This window comes from Topomyia yanbarensis, chromosome 3 (assembly GCF_030247195.1).
Source record: "Topomyia yanbarensis strain Yona2022 chromosome 3, ASM3024719v1, whole genome shotgun sequence".
NCBI lineage: Eukaryota > Metazoa > Arthropoda > Insecta > Diptera > Culicidae > Topomyia > Topomyia yanbarensis.
In genome coordinates, this window is record NC_080672.1 from 257779261 (window position 1) to 257802359 (window position 23099).

The following is a 23099-nucleotide window of genomic DNA, read 5'->3' on the forward strand; positions in this document are numbered from 1 at the left end:
GATCATCTTCCAGTAACTTTTTCCCTTTCTCAAGAAACTGTTTCCAATCCCATTAGCTCAGTGTTCAATTATCACAAAGCGAATTGGGAAAGGTACAAAACTTATATTGAGAATAATTTTAATCATGACCTTGATTTACAAAATAAAGCTGACATTGATACGGCATTACAAAATTTAAGTGATTCTATAGTTGATGCTAGAAATTTATCAGTACCAACAACACAGACAAAATTTAATGCTCCTATTATTGACGACGATCTTCAACTTCTGATTCGCTTGAAGAATGTTCGAAGACGTCATTATCAACGTTCTCGTGATCCTGCTATGAAATGTATCTATCAGGATCTACAAAAAGAAATTAAGCATAGATTCACACTCTTAAGAAACGAAAATTTCGCGAAAGAGGTTGAACAAATCAAGCCAAATTCTAAACCTTTCTGGAAACTTTCTAAGGTTTTTAAGAAACCTCAGAAACCAATTCCAGCTTTAAAGGAAGATGACCACATACATCTTACAAACGAAGAAAACGCTCAAAAACTTGCTCAGCAGTTTGAAAGCGTCCATAATTTTAATCTCAACGTTGCGAGTCTTACAAAAATATGAAAACGTTTCAAATCAAGTATTGTCTCTAGACGATATTGTTGAAACAAACTATGATGAGATCAAATCCATCATAAAAAAGTTAAAAAATATGAAAGCTCCAGGTTATGATGCAATTTTCAACATTCTTCTTAAAAACCTTCCCGAAATCACCATGAGATACTTGGTCAAAGTATTCAACAAATGTTTTGAATTATCATACTTCCCTGAAAGATGGAAAAATGCCAAGATTATTCCTATTTTGAAACCAGATAAAAACCCAGCAGAAGCATCTAGCTATCGACCAATTAGCTTACTCTCTTCTATTAGTAAATTATTCGAAAAAATCATCCTAACTAGAATGATGTCACATATCAATGAGAATTCTATTTTTCTTCTTGAGCAGTTTGGATTTCGTATTGGACATTCAACTACTCATCAACTTGTGAGAGTAACTAACATGATAAAGGCAAATATCTCAGAGGGCTATTCCACTGGAGTTGCTCTTATAGACATCGAAAAAGCTTTCGACAGTGTTTGGCACAAAGGTTTAATTGCCAAAATTTGGTATTTCAATTTTCCAATTTACATAATAGAGATAATTAAAAATTATCTTACTAACCGTACCCTATAGGTTTCTTATCAGAATTGTAAATCTAATAAGCTACCCGTTAAAGCATTCGTCCCTCAAGGATCAAGCGTCGCACCAATACTTTACAATATTTTTACCTCTGATCTTCCAAATCTACCTACAGGCTGTAAAAAGTCACTTTTCTGTGATGATACTAGCATCTCAGCCACTGGGAGGAGCCTTCGTATTATCTGCAGTCGACTGCAACGAAGCTTGAATATTTTCAATGATTACCTGAAAAAATGGAAAATTTCCACTAATGTGGCAAAAACACAATTGATTGTGTTTCCGCATAAGCCAAGAGCTTATTTTCTTAAACCAAATAATAACCATATTATTAAATTTAATGGTTTGAATTTAACGTGGTCAGATCAAGTTAAATACTTGGGTTTGATTTACGATAAAAAACTCACTTTTAAGGATCACATTGAAGAAATCCAAACAAAATGCAACAAATATATAAAATGTTTATACCCTCTTATAAATAGGAATTCTAGGCTCTGCCTAAAGAACAAACTATTAATTTATAAACAAATATTTAGACCGGCAATGCTATATGCAGTGCCAATCTGGGCAAGTTGTTGTGCTACTAGGAAGAAAACGCTTCAAAGGATTCAGAATAAAATTCTGAAAATGATTTTGAAGCGTCCTCCCTGGTTTAGCACAAATGAGTTGCACAGACTTGCAAACATAGAAACACTAGAAATTATGACGAACAGTATTATAAGCAACTTTCGACAAAAATCGTTGCAATCTTCAATTGTAACGATTAGCTCTCTTTATAGTTTATAAGTTAGTTTATAAGGTTTGTTTAGCTACTTATTCAGAAGACAAGTAGGTTTAAAACATCCTACTGAAAAAAATTACTTAACTGCGAAAGCATATCATAACTTAATAATAATTAACTGAATCATGTAAACAATAGGGATGAAAAGTCACCACTTGTGGCTGAACACCCAATATACTAAATTAGAAATGTAATGCAAACAAAACAAAATAATCAAATAGAAAATAATATATAAAAAATAAGCTGTGTACAGTCACAATTCTGAAAAGTGTTCCATCAGAATGTTGCGATGAACAGTGGTAGAATTATGAACAAGACTACGTCGCAAACAAAACTGAACAGAATTCCATCGGAATTCTGAGCAGGATTTTCATTAGGTGCTATACGCAAGATTGAACCCTCATAAAGGCAAGGGGTGCCAGAGGCCCGGCTAGTTATAGTTCTCTAGTTTCAATGGACTTGTAATTTGAAATACAAATGATCGAGCGTTTTCGGGCTTTCGATTCGTTCACTGATAATACGATAAAAAGAGGCTTTTGATTCCATTGGGTCTTATGAGTGATTCTTCTTGAAGTCACAATTTTAACTTGCCTTTTTGAAGGTTAATTAGGAACTCGATTCCATCAGAATCCTGAATAAATCATAAACATTAGTAATATTCAAACCCGAGCATTCTATCAAAATCCAGATCAGTATACTATCCGAAGACTATCATAATCCTGAGAAATATTTCATCAGTATCCCTAGTAAGATCACGCGGAAATACAAAGAAGATTTCCATTGGAATGAGAAAAAGTATTCCACCAGAATCCCGAAAATGGTTCCTACCAAATCCTGAGAAGGATTGTATCAGAATACTAAACACAAGTCTAGCAAAATTCTGAGAAAGCTTGTAATCCTAAGAGCGCACCAGAAATCGAAACTTCAGAATTACTGGAGTCGGTCAAATGGCATGACCTGATATTTATTTAAAGAATTTGGAATAAAAATTAACCTATTGTTCCAAAACAAATAATTTCAACCTTCATTTCAAATTCAATGGAACGGCTTATTTTCCGGTCGAACAAAAGCAATCAATAACCATTCAGGCAGTAGACGTGACGAACGTGAAAAAATGTTAAATAATGATGAGATCACCTCATGAGCTGGGAAAGCCACGGGAATAAAAGCCACGAGGAAAAAAAAACCTCTCAGGTGGCAGTAATTGACGGAAAATCAAATCGACGTCGAGTTTTAATGAGGGTTCTTTTGTATTCGTTATTGAGGTCAGGTCGGCAAAACCTCTTTCTACTGAATCAGTTCACAATGAGGTATATCGCAGGATGATTTTGTTATCGTGAGTACCTAAACTAGCAGGGCAATTCACTTTACCATAGGTTTCAGCAATTGTCTACATATATCAATTACAGGTTAGAGTTGATTATCCGGGGATTTAAAAAAATCTCATCCCAGATAATCGGGTCAAACTTTTTTGTTGTGTTATTTTATTAATTTAAGCTGTTTTCGCCGAGAAATTAAAAAGAAAATGGGAAGGGTAAATGTTAAATTTAGATGTACGTACCTATTTTGGCTCTAGTCGATTTTCATAGTATTTTTAGATGGTATTCGTTTATTATTTATGTTGTTAGCCGTATATATCAGCTTAATATAGATATTTGTGCAAGAATTCTACGGGACTACGGATTTTCGAGGTAAATTATTCGACTATACGTATACTAGAAAAAAATAAAGGAAGTAAACTGGTGATCATCCTTGGCATTTAACTCTCATTAAAGTTAGAAGAATGCACGCAGTGCTTCCACAGATCCTGGTGCTTGTAGCATAATTTCGATTACCAGTGTCGTACCAGATTGTCAGAATGTATGGACATCTTGAAGGCCACAATCCACCCAAGTTGAGTTAGTCGATTTATTTTCAAACACACTCGAGAAATGTTTTGTTCCAGATGCCGCTGGAAGCGTTGGACGTGTCATTTGCGAGGAATATACTGGAAGGAAGCCCATTTTCTTTACGTTTCTCATTTACAAAAGACCGAAACTGTTTTGGGTTTCGTTTTAGGTTGGATTGGGTTTGTGCTACGTGTTTTGAGTAGAGAAAGCGATTATATGTTTTGTAGCTGTTACTAGAGCTACAGTTAACTCCCTTTTTGTAGTTTCGTCGCCTAGTGTAATGTCGAAGCGCAGCTGCTCACAATCTTTTCAGTTTACGTAGCTGCTTGTTGGACCATGCTGGTTTTGATCTGGGACGAGGTGCAGACATGTACACTGAAAAGCAGTTTTAGCACCAGTGAAAGTTTTTCTACGGCAACATCTACATCGATCGCGAAAATCAAGAAAGTCTCCCAATCGATTGTCTGTAGTGAGTTATGGAATCTAGAGAAGTCAGTCTTCGAAAAGTTGAACTCCCTAACATCCTCCATCTCGTCGTAAAGGATCAGCTGCGGACAACTCTGCGTTACTAAAAGTGGAGGATGATGTACGTCTACAGCAACTAACGACTCCGGTGCTTCTGAAACGGTGCAGTTCATTGGAGCTTCTTTATTTATAAACAGGAGGTTCAGGATTTGATTTCGCCTGTTCAGTACTGACATTCCAGCCAGTAAGATAGTACTGTGCATGCATACCCGGGGGGGGGGGGGGGGTACTTTTGCAATGAAGTCCAGGTTGGTTATAATCACCAAATAGTATATGTGTCGTTCTGGGTTCAATGGAAGTTGCGATGTCAAGTGCGGAGTATATGTGCTTCTGAATAATTTCGATATCACTTGTATTGAGGCAACGAATATTTATCCATTTCGAGATTGTGAGTATCATTTTTTAATTTGTATGAGAGTCGGTTCGAGACTGCAATGAACACACCACCACCAAGTTTCTTCCCTACACTATTAGGATCGTGATCGTTGCGATGTACCGAGTACCTTGACTCAAATAATTGGAGCGAGTTGATTTGATCATTCAGCCACGTTTCGGTCAGAACAATAACATCATGATCAACAACTGAAGCAGCGATGAACAGCAATTTTTGTGCGTAGTCGTCTCACGTTCTGATAGTAGATTTTAAGATGTCCCTGCAAGTTGCCTCCTAACGGTTTAACGACGGTAGATCAAGTTGTAGTGGAAACAAATGCCTGTAATCGGGGTGAATTTTCACGGAGGCAGCATCTGTATGTCCTACTTCGGAAGAATGTATACATTCATTGTATTTACCTGTGTAAACGGATACAGGGGTTCCATGTCCTTCGAGTTGATCTGACTAGTTTTGAGCGTTGTCATCTGACCGGAGAAGGTCGCTGTCTTATCCTTCAAGTTCTGTGGTAGACGGATAGGTGTCGGTGACGGAATCGACCTGATTACGTTTGTTGACAAGTTGCAATAATCGATCAAAATGAAAGTGCGCAGCATCTCGAGTAGCTTCGGGAGGACATATACCCTCCTCAGCTTTACCTGACCAGTAAAGGTCGCCACCATAACATCCAAGTCCCGTGGCAAACAGAACAGCCTCGGTGATGGAGTCAAGCTTATTTTACGTTGGTTGGCAAACTGCAATTGTACAACAAATTCAGGGTGCGCAGTATCTCGAATAGCTTCGGGAGGAGAAATACCCTCCTTACACTGATAGAATATATTCGTAAATCGCTATGCATTAGTTTCGTACAGATACTTTTCATAAAATATACGAATTTTTCGTACATATGATGAATCGTTCGTAGTTCTACTGAAACACATTTATTTTTTAATACGAGTTTTTCGTGAAAACCACGAAACGACTTTCGTTGGCGTATTACGAAACAGCTTCGTTCGGCAAACGAAATGTTCGCTGCTATATACGAATATCTTTATAATATTTACGAGCACCATTCGTCGAACCGTCAACGTCAACAGAGCTTCAATATGAAGTCATTGTTGCTATACGTCAGATAATTATTGATGATCACGACGGTCTCGGTCTGACTATTTAGTAGCCGTATCCGTGTCTGCCGGTTTCAGGAAGATTTTCTAAACTTCTTCCGCTTCTAGTTGATCCAGAATCCGGAGCAGTACGGATTCAGTTGAGCCATCGCTCCATGGTTTTGCATGAATAATTTTGAGTTTTTCTCTGCCGGAGCAATGTAAAAGAATATGCTATTAAATACGAAAACTTCTCTTAGATAAACAAAATGAATTCGTGCGACCAACGAGATTGTTCGTAATATACACAAACATTTATTGAAATAAACGAATGATTTCATTTCATTCACGAAAAATAATGTCGTTATCAACGATAACATTCGTGCCATGTACACTAGATAAGTAAAAGTTACTAAAACTTTTGTTCATCAAGCGTCCATTTCTTCACACCACAATCTTTCTAGTCCTTAATAATGATGAGCAGGTTAAAATAGAATCGAATTTGCCAGATCGATCCTTGTAATTAATAAAAAATCGGTGCTGTCAAACATTGATCCTAAAAGATCGACTGCGACAAACGAAATCGTTTGTAATATTCATAAACGATTATTAAAATACACGAAACATTTCGTTTCGTTCACGAAAAAGAATGTCGTTATCAACGATTACATTCGTGCAATGTAAATGGACTGATCGACTGAAAACAATAAGAGGCTAATAATACGAAAACTTTTCTAAGATGTACAAAATGAATTCGTACGACCAACGAAATCGTTTGTAATTTACACAACCGTTTATTAAAATAAACGAAACATTTCGTTTCATTCCCGAAAAATAATGCCGTTTTCAACAATAGCATTCATGTAAATATAAATATGTAATATTTACGAAAACTTTCGTTCATCACGCGGTCATTCCTTCACACCACAATCTTTTTAGTCATCAATAGGAGGGAGCAGGTTGAATTAAAATCGATTTTGCCAAATCGATCCTTTTAGTTAGTTGAAAAATCGTTGTTGTCAAACATCGATCCTAAAATATCGATTGAAAAAATAATATGCTAATGAATACTAAAACTTTCCTAAGATGAACGAAATGAAATCGTGCCACCAACGAAATCGTTCATCATATACATAAACATTTATTGAAATACACGAAACATTTCGTTTCGTTCACGAAAAATAATGTCGTTATCAACGATTACATTCGTGCAATGTAAACTAAATAAGCAAAATTTTTCGAAAACTTTCGTTCTTCAAGCGGCCATTTTTTCTTACCACAATAAAATCGCGTCGATTTTTTTTTTGAATCTATGTTGTCAAACATCGATCCCAAAAGATCAACTGAAAACAATAAGAGGATAATAAATACGAACACTTTTCTAAGATAAACGAAATTAATTCGTGCGACCAACGAAATCGTTCGTAATATACACAAACGTTTATTAAAATAAACAAAACATTTCGTTTCATTCACGAAAAATAATGTCGTTATCAACGATAACATTCGTGCAGTATACATTAAACGTGTAAAATTTACGAAAGATGTCGTTCCATTCTTGTTCATGAATTGAACGAAACCTACTATGGGACCATTCATAAATTACGTAACGCTTTTAGGGGGGAGGGGGTACGATAAGTTGTGACAAGTTGTGACATAGGGGGGAGGGGGTGTTAACTGGATCGTTACGTAACATGTTTTCATCGTAGAAAAAAAATTTTTTCTTGGAATTTGTTACGTAACAGGGGAGGGGGGGGGATGGAAAAAATTGTGACAATTTGTTACATAGGGGGAGGGGAGGGGGTCACTTTTGGGCAATTTTTGCGTTACGTAATTTATGAATGGTCCCTATTTAGAATGCACGAAATACTTCGTTGCAGAAAACGACGAATGAATTCGTGCATTTTATGATCGATTTCATTATATTTACGAATTTATATTATCAGTGTAGTTTTATTTGACCGAGAGAGGTCGCCGCCATAACATCCAGGCTCCATGGAAAACAGATAGGCGCCGGTGGCGGGATCCAGCTGATTACATCGGTTGGAAACCAGCGCGGCTTCGCCGTGTTGCATTAGTTGCTATGTACTGTAGTCGATGGTGCGGCGTGACTGTCTAAGTCGAATTTGATACAAGGAGCACTCAGAACTCCAGGAAGCATGATCAGCTTGGGTTTGACCTTCGAGCTTTCTCGTCACATTTGCATTGTGACGATTAATGCAATTTCGGATGTCTGAACTCTTTGTGCTCGTGCTCTTCGGCGCAAATCGCACAGCATGGGGACTTCCTGCATGTGTCAGCTTTATAGCCGTACTCCGAGCACTGATGAACTGATCTTGAAAAAAAATCATGAAAATTCGAAAACCAAAATACATATGCAGTATTGTTCTGTATATAACGAAGATTGTATTTCTAGAACATATGGATGCTCTAAAGTTTGAAATTGAGATCAGGCCTTTTAATAAATGCAAATGTGGCAGGAAAATTCATATTTTGCTCTGTTGTCCTTAACGCGACATTTTCACCTCCCAGAATGAAAGGGCAACTTGGAAATCAACGAACACATAACATTAAGCTTGTGTTAAGACATTTAAAATATTCAGTAAGGTTTTTCGAGCGACATCATAGGATTTTTTAAACGACGAGTAAACAGTTGAGGGATTCCATGAGAAACCGGCAGGCCGCAAAATATGACCATCGTCGGTTCGTACGAAACTTTGCAGTTGTGTTCGGTTTATGATTTTCCATGATTTTCTCTGCCAATTGCAACATTTTGATGCAAGGGCAATTTTTCAAAAGGGTATAGACATTTCTGTGTGCATTGATTTCAATTTTTTTGTTCGATTACCGTATTTTGAACAACAAAACTATCTGAGAATGAGTTATAGGAAATGAATATTTCTGTGCAACAAAAAACATACATTGAAAAAATGTGTTATTTTTCACAAGAACAAATTTTTTTGTTAAAAATTTAAATTGCAAAAATCTCATTTTTTAAAGAAATTTATATTTTTCCCACAAAATCTAGAGAGAAAAGAAACATTTTTAATGTGATAGCATGATGGAGAACTTATCAGTAAAAAAGTTTTTTCCAATAATTACTTTACACATGTTTTTAAATATCATAGTAATTGACATACAAAACTGTAATTTTATTACAGAATGTAATTCTAAATGTCATCTTAAATCACAATGCATTCAACAACAATCTGCCAAAATGCGATACAATCAATATATTACTCAATCGTGGGGTCTGATTACACTAGTTTACAGCATTTCTGAACAAAATAAGATGATGGTCATTTTCAATATAAAATCGTGTGCTGAATCCGAAAATGAAGTCCAAAAAATTCACAGTAGAACAGTTTTCAAGTCACAGTAGAAAAATGAATTTAACCTATAAAATTAAAAATGCCTTCAGTAAAATCCAAATATCTTCGGTTGTAGTGCATCGACATGAAATATTATAAAGTTGGATTAAAGGTAATTGAATGCACTTTCGATCGTTAGAACATTTTGTTTTAGTGCGACTACCTGTTCTGGCGTTATCTACGAATCTATTGAACTTTTTCTTGATTTTTCGTCATATTTTGAAGAAAAATGAGCGTTTGATCAATATTTTGGGCAAGATAATGCAATCGTAAAAAATATATTTTTATGAAAAATAATAGCCTACCAACCAATGAAAATAAGCACTTATTAGTTTAAATCGGATGGAAATTGTAAAAGTTATTCAATTTTTGTAGAATGGAGATTTTTGAGTTCCTCTGGGTCAACTTATTGAACCGTCTCGATTCCAATTTTTTTAGGCTTTGTTTCAAAATATATGAGGTACTCTCTGTCAGAATTCTGTTTAAAAAGTAAGTGGAAGAAATTTGAGAAAATTTAATGTGGGGTAATATTCGAACTCGTTTATCCAAATGATTCAAGACTTCTTAAAACAATAAGTTCAGGCTCAGTGGAGTAATGTCATCAAAAATTTGGCATTAAAAAATACGCATAATGTTCAAATGTGTCATACAGAATCGCATATGTTCAAGAAACGTTGTAAACTGCACGCTCCACAACGCCTGGATACACATATCGGAAGCTTTTGACGGTGCAAAATGTTAAATTCGGACACTAGCTTCACGAATGATGACTTATCCACCGAATTCTTCACGTTTTGTTCAACTAACAATTTATTTTACGTTATTAAAACGTCTTGAAGTTTATAATTTGAAATTATATGGGATTCACATTGGCTTCTACGATGTACCAATTTTGCTGTGCTGGTTCACAAAATTCCAATATACTACAATATATAGCGTAAAACATCTAAGTGCAATTACAAAATATTCTACGTTCTTCAAATCATTCTGAAGTTCAGATTTTGAGATTTTAAACCTAAAATAAGTATTATTTGATGTCCTACATAATTACTACTGGATGTTCTGTGAAGGATAACAAATTAAAAGTATTACAGAATATTGACAGAGAGTCCCTCATATATTATGAAACAAAGCCTAGAAAAAATTGGAATCGAAACGGTTCAGTAAGTTGACCCAGAGAAACTCAAAAATCTCCATTCTACCAAAATTGAATAACTTTCACAATTTCCATCCGATTTAAACTAATTAATGCTTATTTTCATTGGTTATTGTTGGCTCAGTAGGCACCAAACGCTCATTTTTCTTCAAAAAATGACGAAAAATTAAGAAACAGTTCAATAGATTCATAGATTACGCCAGAACCAGTAGTCGCACTAAAACAAAACGTTCTAACGATCAAAAGTGCATTCAATTACCTTTAATTCAATTTTAGAATATTTCATATCGATGCACTACAACCAAAAGTATTTGGATTTTACTGACCGCACTTTTAATTTTAAAGATGAAATTCATTTTTTTACTGTAACTCGAAAACTGTTCTATTGTAAATTTTTTGGACCTCATTTTCGGATTCAGCATGAAATTTTACATCAGAAATGGTGTTCGAATATTAAAGTTCAGATTTTTATTTTTACTTTGTAACCTAGTGTTATTAAACTATATAGTTGAATCATATTTTGATTGTTTTCAGTTGGTTTACAATATCGCCTTGATGTCAAAGGGAAAGTTACAGAAAATGTTATGGACCTTCTGAAAAATCTATTGGTGTTGATGGAGAAACGCGAATACCTTATGATAAAATCGATATAAAAATAATTGTGCTGTTAAAATAAAATTTAAAATATCTCAAGAACTACTACATTTCAAAAAAATTTGTTATGAGCATTTTGATTTAAAATGGCGTTTAGAATCTTATAGCAAATAGCATGAATTTAAAAAAAAATATGACAAAAGTTGTTTGTTAGGAAAACTTTTTTATGGAGAGCTTCTCCACAATCCAAATACACTGAAAAAGTTTGCTTTGCGTCTAAAAACGATAAACATTAGATTGTTGATGTTTTATGATGGGTTAACGCGAATAACTTTCAAAGAGGCATAATTACACGAATTAATTGTTTTTGTTGGAGCAAAATTCCAAATATCTCAACAATTATCGTATTTTGGAAGATTTTTGTTAAATGCATTTCGATTTAAAAAAACATTTTGAATTATATTCTGTAATAAAGTTACAGTTTTGTTTGTCAATTATTATGAAAGTTAAAAACATGCATAAATTTGCTTTAGAAAAACTTTTTTTTACCGATAAGTTCTCCATCATGCAATCACATTCACAATATTTTTTTTTCTTATAATTTTTTTTAAATGGGTTTTTTGCAATTTAAATTTTTAACAAAAATTATTGTTTTTGTGAAAAATGTTGTATTTGTTCAGTGTATATTTTTTCATATAGAAGTATTCATTTTCTGGAACTCGTTCTCAGAACAATTTTTTTTTCTAAAATGCTACATAGACTTTTTCACAAAAAAATTGCTGTTGGGTAAAAATAATTTAATTGACTCTGGAAAATGTTTAGTTTTCTATGCCGGTGAAACGTTTAAAGATTTTCGGACAGATCTTCGTGGAACTCCTCGGTTGCAAGAGACGTTTAATTGAACAAACTACGATAGCAAATCGTCGACCATGCACCATATTCACCCGCCCCGGTTACATGTGATTTCTTTTTGTTTACCCAAATTCAAATCTCACCTCAGTGGAGAGAAATTTTCACCGAATGAACATGTCAAATACACCGTTTCTCAGTTTTTTGTGGACTGGAACAAAAAATTCTATTGGGATGGATGGATGGGATTTGGTTTTCAAATGAACTGGGCATATTAAAAACCAATAATATTTCGTTCGATAAAAAATAAACATTCTGGGTATGTGCTTTTTTTATTTTCGGGCCCGGGGCTTTTCAAATCATCCTCGTAATGGAATTGCGCCTGGTTCTCACATACTGGCTTCAACCAAATGGTTTGATGTAGTTCGCTACGATAGCGAGTCAGTTTCAGCCTCAAGCTAAAAATGACATTAGTCAAATGACACATGAGATTCGGCTCTGCGGACTTTTATTAGGTGCAGGTGTATGAGAATGGCGAAAAAATTAGAACCGCTGCTAGAGAGAAAATACTGTAATTCAATATAAATCATGTTATGTTCATATGTCGAATTTTACAGCTTTGAATTGTAGTAAGGAAGCTGAGCGCATTATATATCAGACGTTTGTCCGGAATTAGGGTATATTATCGTGATAGATTTCTAGCATCAAGTATGGAAGTGAGTTTTTCCGGGATGTCTAACTTAACGGGACTAGCAAATCAAATTCAAAATTAATTTCCCATAGAATTCAGACTACAGTTGAAACGCATATCGTTCGCTGTTCGCTGCCTACATAAATCCTAGTACCACCAAGTAACCAGTATCGACGTGAAGAATGAAATTATCATTTCCTGCTATTTTCAGGATATCTGTCATCTTCCGGGTCCGCTCGGCGAAAGCGGTGAAAATCACCGATGCATATCTGCTCAAGCGCCTGGGAGTCCTGTGCGGTTTCGTCGGAATCGCATTATTGGTGAGGACACTTGTGGCGCCTCCCGTGGTAATTGTCGGCCGCACGGCGGACAATCTAAAGGCCTTCCTCTGCAAAACCGACTGGTGGGATCATACCTTCACATCGAGTAAGTACAACATCATAATGAAATATAACGAGGCACATGCAGCCAGCAGGACGGAACTGGGCCAGTTGTGTAGTTTTGGACATTACATCGGTACAACGTACTAATTGCTTTGCATGCGACAGAACAGCACGCGTGGCATAGGTGATGCTGTACGTAAATGGCGTTACCTGGTCGGTTATTGTTATGTCCGGTACATTGTCCGGTTAGAGCATGAGAACTAAGCCAAAATAGAAACGTATATGGTTCATCTCACGTGCGGTCACAGCATTTGCTTGTAAGCTCACCCAATTTGGTACGTGTTTAGTTGTTCATAACTTTGCTGCAATATCCAAAGTGATTATACAATATTGTTACGCTAGTTGTTCAACTATACCGTGAAAGAAGAAATTTTGAGCGTTATCTATGACAATTTTCAGAAGTTTTTTTGAACTCGTTTTTTTACGTAATGCAGACCCCAAAACACTATTTCAATCGGGCCGGACTGTAACCTCCAATATTTTTCAAAAAAGTTCAACAGTTCTCTTCCAAACTTATGCAACACAATATAACCATTTCCTAAAACGTCTGTCACCACTCCGAATCATTCAAGGAGCCCCTTCCTCAAACTGAGTAGAGTTTTTGACATAATTTGTTTACTAATATTTGGAAAAGGTCAAGCTAGGCCCTTGACATTTCGAAATGTTGAAAGTAGAAATCCTCCTACGCACTTCCGAAAACATTTTATTGTAATACGGGAGCGCATATTAAAGTAAAGCAAACTTTTTGTCACTGCAAGTCATTATTGATTTTCATGATAATTTTCATGAGTACTGTACAATAGTGGTTTTCAACCGGGGGTGAATTCACCCCCAGGGGTAAATTGGATGATTGTTCGGGGTGAATTATGCGGCACAAATTTCAACTTGTTATCCAAGCATTCCCGTCGGGTATTTGTCTTTATATATTGTTTCAGTGTGTCAAGAATTGAGATGCTTACTGAGAGTGCCCTGGAGCAGGTTTCTTATTGTAAAATTATGACATTCATCCAATTGGAAATCTTTTTTTTTTACAGGGTAATAGGATTACCACCTTTGGTAAGGTTTTCTCTCGGAGATTTTTACTGACCTGCGATATGTTTTTATAGAATCACTTTGAACTTATCTGACCTATCTGCTGAGTTTAAATTAGCCAAGTACAAACTCTTTCATTCTTTTTGTAACTCGTCGAGGTTTTTTGGCTAACGCCAAAAAATCCAAAAGCACCGGCCACTCACGCTGTGGAGGAGCAGCCGAAAAACCATTACTCTCTGCCACAGCTAAGTACCGTGAAGCAGGCAGGAAAGCGGTAGCATCTGTGAAGCACACTGCGGTGTCTTCCGAAATTTTTACTGGGCACAAAATATTCGGTTATTCGTCATCACAGTCGCTAGGAAGGTTCCAACAAAGTAGCACATTTTTTCTACCTGGCCAACAGTTAAGGTGCGCTTATGGAGCAGTCATCATTAACACCGGAGGAACTCATTTGAACATATTGAGTTAAAATTATTCATCGTATCACTATACTCGGAGAAATCGATGCAAAACTCGGAGGCCTTGGCATCCTCTCCAAAATCTGAAGTCTCTGGGTCAAACCCGGAGGGGTAGCAACCCTACAGGGGGTTTGCTTCACGGTACTTATCTGTGGCAGAGCGCAATGGTTTTTCGACTGCTCCTCCACAGCGTGAGTGGACGGTGCTTTTGGATTTTTGTCGTTAGCCGTGTCAAGCTCAATGTGAGTCAATTTTGGTGATTGATACCTCGACGAGTTACAAAAAGAATCAAAGAGTTTATACTTGTCTAATTTAAACTCAGCAAATAAGTCAGAAAGGTCAAAGTGATTCTATAAAAACCTATCGCAGGTCAGTAAAAATCTCCGAGTGAAAAGCTTACCAAAGGTGGTAATCCTATTACCCTGTAAAAACCTGTTTTAATCCACCTAGCGGTGCAATTGTGCCTTTCTCATTTCTCTAAACTATGGCACGGAGGCTTTTTATGTTCAACATAATCGTGGAAATGTCCATTACATTCTTAGTACACTTTGCACTTATACACAATGGCATGCCAGCCACGAACTTGATAAGCTACGTGTCGACGGTGAAACACTTGAAACAAAAAAATATCATACTCCATTAGCCTAATCAGCATTAGATCAATGTTATCTGCTTGCTAACTCATTTTGTCACGCGGGGATGGGTATGTGAGGAGGGCGAAAGTCCCATGAATGAACGACTCCCCAGCTTAAATTGGTATGCTTTGTAATATAGTGGTGGTTTAAAGATGATGGGGTTGAAAGGGAGGGGTATGAGGTGGTGGTCTGAGCGGTGATTTAAGGAGATTTTTAAAGGAGGGGAGTGAACAGTAGAGGGGGGGGGTGTAACCCCTCTCCGTAAACCATCAACTACGCCCCTGTTAAAATCCAGAAACCTTATGCGAGTTGAAAAAAAAAATTGGCCGGGATTAGGTTGACGTTTTTCAGAGTGATTGCATAACCTTTCTATATGAGAAAGGCAAAAATGTGCAAAATCCAAAAACGTGAATCTTCGTCAAATTTTTTTCGTGTTTGCATCAAATCTCGACGTTTTATGCACCTTGAATACATTTAGCATCAAAAATAAAAATTCTATTTTTAATTTTTCCTATAGTTTTTATGCGAAATTTCTGTGTGGCCGCACTCTGAAACCCGTAATTCCGGAACCAGAATTCCGATCAATCCAAAATTCAATAGCAGCCGATGGGAAGGTTGCATCTTTCATTTGAGACTAAGTTTGGGCAAATCGGTCCAGCCATCTCTGAGAAAAATGAGTGACATTATTTGACACATACGCACATACATACACACACACACATACACACACACATACACACACACATACATACACACATACACACACACATACAGACTTTTTCCGATCTCGACGAACTGAGTCGAATGGGATATGACACTCGGCCCTCCGGGCCGGGATTAGGTTGACGTTTTTCAGAGTGATTGCATAACCTTTCTATATGAGAAAGGCAAAAATGTGCAAAATCTAAAAACGTGAATCTTCGTCAAATTTTTTTTTGTGTTTGCATCAAATCTCGACGTTTTATGCACCTTGAATACATTTAGCATCAAAAATAAAAATTCTATTTTTAATTTTTCCTATAGTTTTTATGCGAAATTTCTGTGTGGCCGCACTCTGAAACCCGTAATTCCGGAACCAGAATTCCGATCAATCCAAAATTCAATAGCAGCCGATGGGAAGGTTGCATCTTTCATTTGAGACTAAGTTTGGGCAAATCGGTCCAGCCATCTCTGAGAAAAATGAGTGACATTATTTGACACATACGCACATACATACACACACACACACACACATACACACACATACACACACATACATACACACATACACACACATACAGACTTTTTCCGATCTCGACGAACTGAGTCGAATGGGATATGACACTCGGCCCTCCGGGCCGGGATTAGGTTGACGTTTTTCAGAGTGATTGCATAACCTTTCTATATGAGAAAGGCAAAAATGTGCAAAATCCAAAAACGTGAATCTTCGTCAAATTTTTTTTGTGTTTGCATCAAATCTCGACGTTTTATGCACCTTGAATACATTTAGCATCAAAAATAAAAATTCTATTTTTAATTTTTCCTATAGTTTTTATGCGAAATTTCTGTGTGGCCGCACTCTGAAACCCGTAATTCCGGAACCAGAATTCCGATCAATCCAAAATTCAATAGCAGCCGATGGGAAGGTTGCATCTTTCATTTGAGACTAAGTTTGGGCAAATCGGTCCAGCCATCTCTGAGAAAAATGAGTGACATTATTTGACACATACGCACATACATACACACACACACACACATACACACACACATACACACACACATACATACACACATACACACACACATACAGACTTTTTCCGATCTCGACGAACTGAGTCGAATGGGATATGACACTCGGCCCTCCGGGCCGGGATTAGGTTGACGTTTTTCAGAGTGATTGCATAACCTTTCTATATGAGAAAGGCAAAAATGTGCAAAATCCAAAAACGTGAATCTTCGTCAAATTTTTTTCGTGTTTGCATCAAATCTCGACGTTTTATGCACCTTGAATACATTTAGCATCAAAAATAAAAATTCTATTTTTAATTTTTCCTATAGTTTTTATGCGAAATTTCTGTGTGGCCGCACTCTGAAACCCGTAATTCCGGAACCAGAATTCCGATCAATCCAAAATTCAATAGCAGCCGATGGGAAGGTTGCATCTTTCATTTGAGACTAAGTTTGGGCAAATCGGTCCAGCCATCTCTGAGAAAAATGAGTGACATTATTTGACACATACGCACATACATACACACACACATACACACACACATACACACACATACATACACACATACACACACATACACACACACAGGCCGGCAAATGCCTGGGCAATGCGCAATACAGACCCGGTGGTTAGCCACAGTGGTCCTTAGCCTCTTGCCCAGGAACTCCTATCTCTACCTCCCCGCGGAACCGGCTGGGATACGAGTAGCCATAGGAATGTTCGGGTAGCCAACTCGTTGGGACTATGGTCGTATGCTGACAGGGAAGGGGGGCCGTGTAGTTGCCGGCATACAATAGCGCTACGGACCACCCGTTCCGGTGATATGGGCCCACCAAACGGGGTAACCCCAATTCCAAGGCGTGAAGCGATCCGTGCCGAGGGATGAATGATCGGGGGGGTGAAAATGATGCCCGATCGTTAACGGAGCCTGTGGGGTACCTGGGCACCCCCCACAGTAAGTGTCTCTTACCACGTTAATGCGGAGCTCTGGCGTGGCGGACCTATTTTCTCGCGCAACTCGTGGGTCTTAATATGAGTCTTTGCAATAACAATAAAAAAGTATGCGATAAGGAGGCGGAAGTGTTTACGGCGCTGAACCCCTTTGCCAAAGGGGGTCTGGCGAGGTCTCCCCCAACAGGGGCTGACAGCGGAGTGAAGGTGGCCGCAAATAACGGCACCAATGGTGAAATGGAGGTGGTAGGAGATGATACTACCAGCACGCTTGGCGGACCACTACCTGCGATGCAGGAAGTTGCCAAGCAGCTGGATAGCATCATCGAATTCACGAGCGGGAGGAGTAACATCAGTAAGGATCTAAAACAGAACCTGCTGGTGCTTCGTCAGGCTGTTCGAGTCGCAAGACAAGAACAAGTAGCCTACATGAAGAGGTGGACGGAAAGAGAAAAGGCCGACCGCGGTATCCAAACCGAGGCCTTCTCCTTCCATGGCGGAGCGACGATGGCGCAGGAGGCGATAGATTTCGCCTTATCGGCCACCAAACGCTTAATGGAGGGGGAGACTGCGAAGCGGCCTAGGCCTAATGTAGGCACGCGCAGCAATGCCAAACGACGGGCAACCAACAAGGCCAAACGTCGCTTGGGTGGTGCGGATCCGGGTGCGAAGGATCCCGCAGGGCGGCGTCCCGAGAAGGCGACTTCCCAGCCTAAAAAGGCGAAAGCCGCCAATCGGGCGCGCACGGCGGAGCGACCTGGCACCAGCCTGCCGGCGCCATCGGTACAAGATGGCGAATGGCAGGTGGTTAGCAGGGAGCGGAAGTCCAACGCACCTCGACCCGCTAAGAAGAAGGCGAGGGATAGAGGAGAGGCCCTGTTGGTGAAAACCAACGGGGGCAGCTATGCGGATGTCCTAAAATCGATGCGGGCGGCCGAAAGCCTCTCGAATTTAGGACAGGATGTGCGAAGCGTCAGACGCACCAAAGATGGCGAAATGATCTTGGTGCTGAAGCGTGGATCACAATCCAATGGAGTAACGTATAGGAGGTTGGCCCAAGAGGTCTTGGGAAACGGCGCTCAGGTGAGGTCGTTGGGAGCGGAAGTGACTCTCCAGTGTAAGCAACTGGACGAGATCACAAACGCAGAGGACGTCGTCTCGGCCGTTAAGCAGCAGTGCGGCGTCGAGATCGATCAGAACTCTGTACGTATCAGGGAGCGGTTGCTTGGCACGCAGGTAGCTTACTTCAAGTTACCGGCCGCGGAAGCCAAGAAAGTAACGGACAAAGGGAAGTTGAAGATCGGATGGTCAGTATGCCCAGTTAGCATACTCCAGCCGCCTTCAGTGGACCGATGTTTTAAATGTCTGGAGCCAGGCCACAAGTCATACGACTGTAAGGGCCCAGACAGGAGCAAGTTGTGTCGTCGCTGCGGCGAGGAGGGACACAAGGCGCTGAAATGCGAGAGGGCACCCAAGTGTCTCATCTGCGCTAGCAAGAAGCAGGGCCGCAACCATGTTATGGGCGGACCTGCTTGTCCCTTCGGGGAGGCGGGAAAGAGGAAGTAATGGCAATCGTCACACAGCTGAATCTTAACCACTGCGCACCTGCTCAGCAGTTACTGTGGCAGTCGGTATTGGAGTCGGGGACAGATGTCGCCCTTCTATCCGACCCGTACAACGTCCCTGCCGACAACGGCAACTGGGTGGCGGACGGGTCTGGAATGGCGGCAATCTGTGCAACGGGTCGGTTCCCGGTCCAGGAGGTAGTACAGTCCTCTGCGGAGGGTGTCGCGATTGCCAAGATCAATGGTGTGTTCTATTGTAGCTGCTATGCCCCACCTATGTGGCCAATAGAACAGTTCAACCAGATGATCGATAGGCTCTCGTCTGACATGGTGGGACGAAAGCCGTTTGTCATAGCGGGTGACTTCAACGCTTGGGCGGTGGAGTGGGGCAGCCGCTATACAAATGGTAGGGGCCAAGCGCTTCTGGAGGCGCTTGCGAAACTCGACGCAGTGCTAGTCAATGATGGTTCCGCTAGCACATTCCGTAGGAATGGGGTCGAGTCGTGGATTGACGTAACGTTTGCCAGTCCAAGTTTGGTCCCAGACATGGACTGGAGGGTAGACGAAGGCTACACCCATAGTGATCACCTAGCAATACGCTTCAAGATCAACTTTGGTGTGCAGCATTCTAGGGCGGGTAATCCCTGTCAGGTACGCGGGTGGAAGACCAATCACTTCGACAGCGAAGTTTTCACCGCGGCCCTGGGACTGGAGGTCAACACCGACAGTCTAAGCGGGGATGCGCTGGTAGCTGTTCTATCACGCGCGTGCGACGCCACTATGCCGAGGAAGACCCTGCCAAGAAATGGCAGACGCTCGGTATATTGGTGGAGTGCTGAGATCGCAGCCCTACGGTCAGCTTGCCTACAAGCTAGACGTAGGATGCAGCGAGCCCGCACTGAGGAGGGTAGAGTGGAACGACGTGAAGTGTTTCGTGCTGCGAAATCGGCCCTTAACAAGGCCATCAAGCGCAGCAAGAGAGCGTGTTTTGACAAATTGTGCGAGGAGGCCAACGTGAATCCGTGGGGCGATGCCTACAGGATCGTGATGGCAAAGACCAAAGGGGGCTCCTCACCTCCTGAACGGTCGCCAGAACGGTTGGCGAGAATTATCGAAGTACTCTTCCCGTCCCGAACCATAAGTCCCTGGCCCCCAGCGCCGCAAGGCACGGCGGGTACGGACGACATGGTGGCCCCGGTGACGAACGAAGAGCTACTTGCAGTTGCTAATTCTCTAGCGGTGAATAAAGCTCCAGGGCCTGATGGAGTTCCAAACAGCGCTCTCAAGTCAGCAATCATGGCGAACCCGAACATGTTCAGGTTGGCTATGCAGAGATGCCTTGACGAGTGCCGTTTTCCGGATAGATGGAAAAGGCAGAAGCTGGTACTGTTGCCGAAGGCCGGGAAGCCGCCTGGCGACCCATCGGCGTACAGACCAATCTGTCTGATTGACACGACGGGCAAATTACTTGAGAGGATTATCCTCAACAGGCTAACTCCATACGCAGAAGGTATGGAGGGCCTGTCAAGTAATCAGTTCGGTTTTCGAAAGGGAAAGTCCACGGTGGACGCTATCAACTCAGTGGTAAGGACTGCCGAGATAGCGATCCAACGGAAGAGGCGGGGCATTCGATATTGCGCGTTAGTGACACTTGACGTGAAGAACGCATTCAACAGCGCAAGCTGGGATGCCATCGCGCTCTCGTTACACCGGCTTGGCCTGCCGGTGGGCCTGTACCGGATCTTGGAAAGCTACTTCCAGAACCGTGTACTATTATACGAGACCGATGCCGGTCAGCAAAGTGTTCTTATTACCGCAGGAGTTCCGCAAGGTTCAATCCTGGGCCCGGTACTATGGAACCTTATGTATGACGGGGTTCTGAGACTAAAGTTCCCTCCGGGTGTGAAAATCGTCGGTTTCGCCGACGATGTCACCCTGGCGGTCTACGGGGAGTCAATCTCAGAGGTAGAACTAACGGCGACACACGCGATAAGCATAGTGGCGGAATGGATGAGCGCGAGAGGCCTAGAGCTCGCCCATCACAAGACGGAGGTGGTTGTTGTCAATAACCGCAAGTCGGCACAACAAGCAGTTATCCAAGCGGGAGAAGTTGAGATAACTTCTAAGCGGAGTCTGAAGATTCTTGGGGCCATCATAGACGACAAGCTGACCTTCGGCAGTCATGTCGACTATGCGTGCAAGAAGGCTTCGGTGGCTGTTGCGGCATTATCGAGGATGATGTCCAACAGCTCCAAGGTGTGCGCCAGTAGACGCAGGCTACTGGCCGGTGTCGCCGTATCTATTCTTAGGTACGGTGGACCGTCCTGGGCGAGGGCACTGGGAGTAACCAGTTACCGTCGCAAATTGGAGAGCACCTATCGCTTGATGTGTCTCAGAGTGATATCTGCCTACCGCACGGTATCACATGATGCATCCTGCGTGATAGCGGGTATGATGCCAGTCGGGCTGGTCATCCGGGAAGACGAAGATTGTTTCGAATTGCGTGGCAATAGGGGAGTCCGTGAGCGTGCCAGGGTGACCTCGGTCGCCAGATGGCAACGCGAATGGGACAACTCGTCGAGAGGTAGGTGGACCCACCGGCTGATACCCAACATATCTAGCTGGGTGGGAAGACCCCATGGGGAAGTTCACTTCCATCTGACACAATTCCTGTCAGGCCATGGCTGTTTCCGACAGTACCTCCACAGGTTTGGGCACGCTGAGGCCCCAGTCTGCCCAGACTGCCCAGGTGTCGACGAAACTGCGGAGCACGTACTATTCGTATGTCCCCGCTTCGACGTCGAAAGAGGCGCTATGCTAGGCGTCTGCGGCTTGGACACAACCCCTGATACCCTTGTACAGGGGATGTGCCAAGCGGTAGAGAAGTGGAACGCAGTTTCGACTGCCACCACTCAGATTGCCTGCCGGCTGCAGAGAGCATGGAGCGCCGAGCAGCAGGCGAGGAGTTAGAGTGAGTGAATTGGCGGATGATAGACGAAGGTATGGTCTACCCATGCCAAGATGGGAGTGAGTGTGCGATAATGTAAGGCACGAGTGAGAGCGTACGCTAAGTACGGCCATCCCCCCAGAAGTAATGCCGAAAGGTAGTTCCTGGGGATGGATGGCGGAGCCCAATGGAGTTTAGTCGGTATTAATGGCTGGTCACCATTCGAGTCCGACACGCCCCCAGTGCACCCCGTGCGGTAGATTGGACCCTACCAATAGCACGTGTACTGGGTTAGGACATAAAGGTCTTCTCCATTGTTAAAAAAAAAAAAAAAAACACATACACACACACACATACAGACTTTTTCCGATCTCGACGAACTGAGTCGAATGGGATATGACACTCGGCCCTCCGGGCCGGGATTAGGTTGGCTTTTTTCAGAGTGATTGCATAACCTTTCTATATGAGAAAGGCAAAAATGTGCAAAATCCAAAAACGTGAATCTTCGTCAAATTTTTTTCGTGTTTGCATCAAATCTCGACGTTTTATGCACCTTGAATACATTTAGCATCAAAAATAAAAATTCTATTTTTAATTTTTCCTATAGTTTTTATGCGAAATTTCTGTGTGGCCGCACTCTGAAACCCGTAATTCCGGAACCAGAATTCCGATCGATCCAAAATTCAATAGCAGCCGATGGGAAGGTTGCACCTTTCATTTGAGACTAAGTTTGGGCAAATCGGTCCAGCCATCTATGAGAAAAATGAGTGACATTATTTGACACATACGCACATACATACACACACACACATACA

The 23099-nt window shown here is 40.9% G+C and overlaps 1 protein-coding gene across 1 annotated transcript in view; it reads left to right on the top strand.

Annotated features, from left to right (window-relative positions):
- Positions 1-23099, top strand: part of LOC131688858 (uncharacterized) — a 708198-nt gene that overhangs the window by 607585 nt on the left and 77514 nt on the right. The window contains exon 11 of the mRNA XM_058973432.1: positions 12757-12971. Within this exon, the coding sequence (XP_058829415.1) occupies positions 12757-12971 (215 nt within the window). The remainder of the gene's footprint in view (positions 1-12756; positions 12972-23099) is intronic.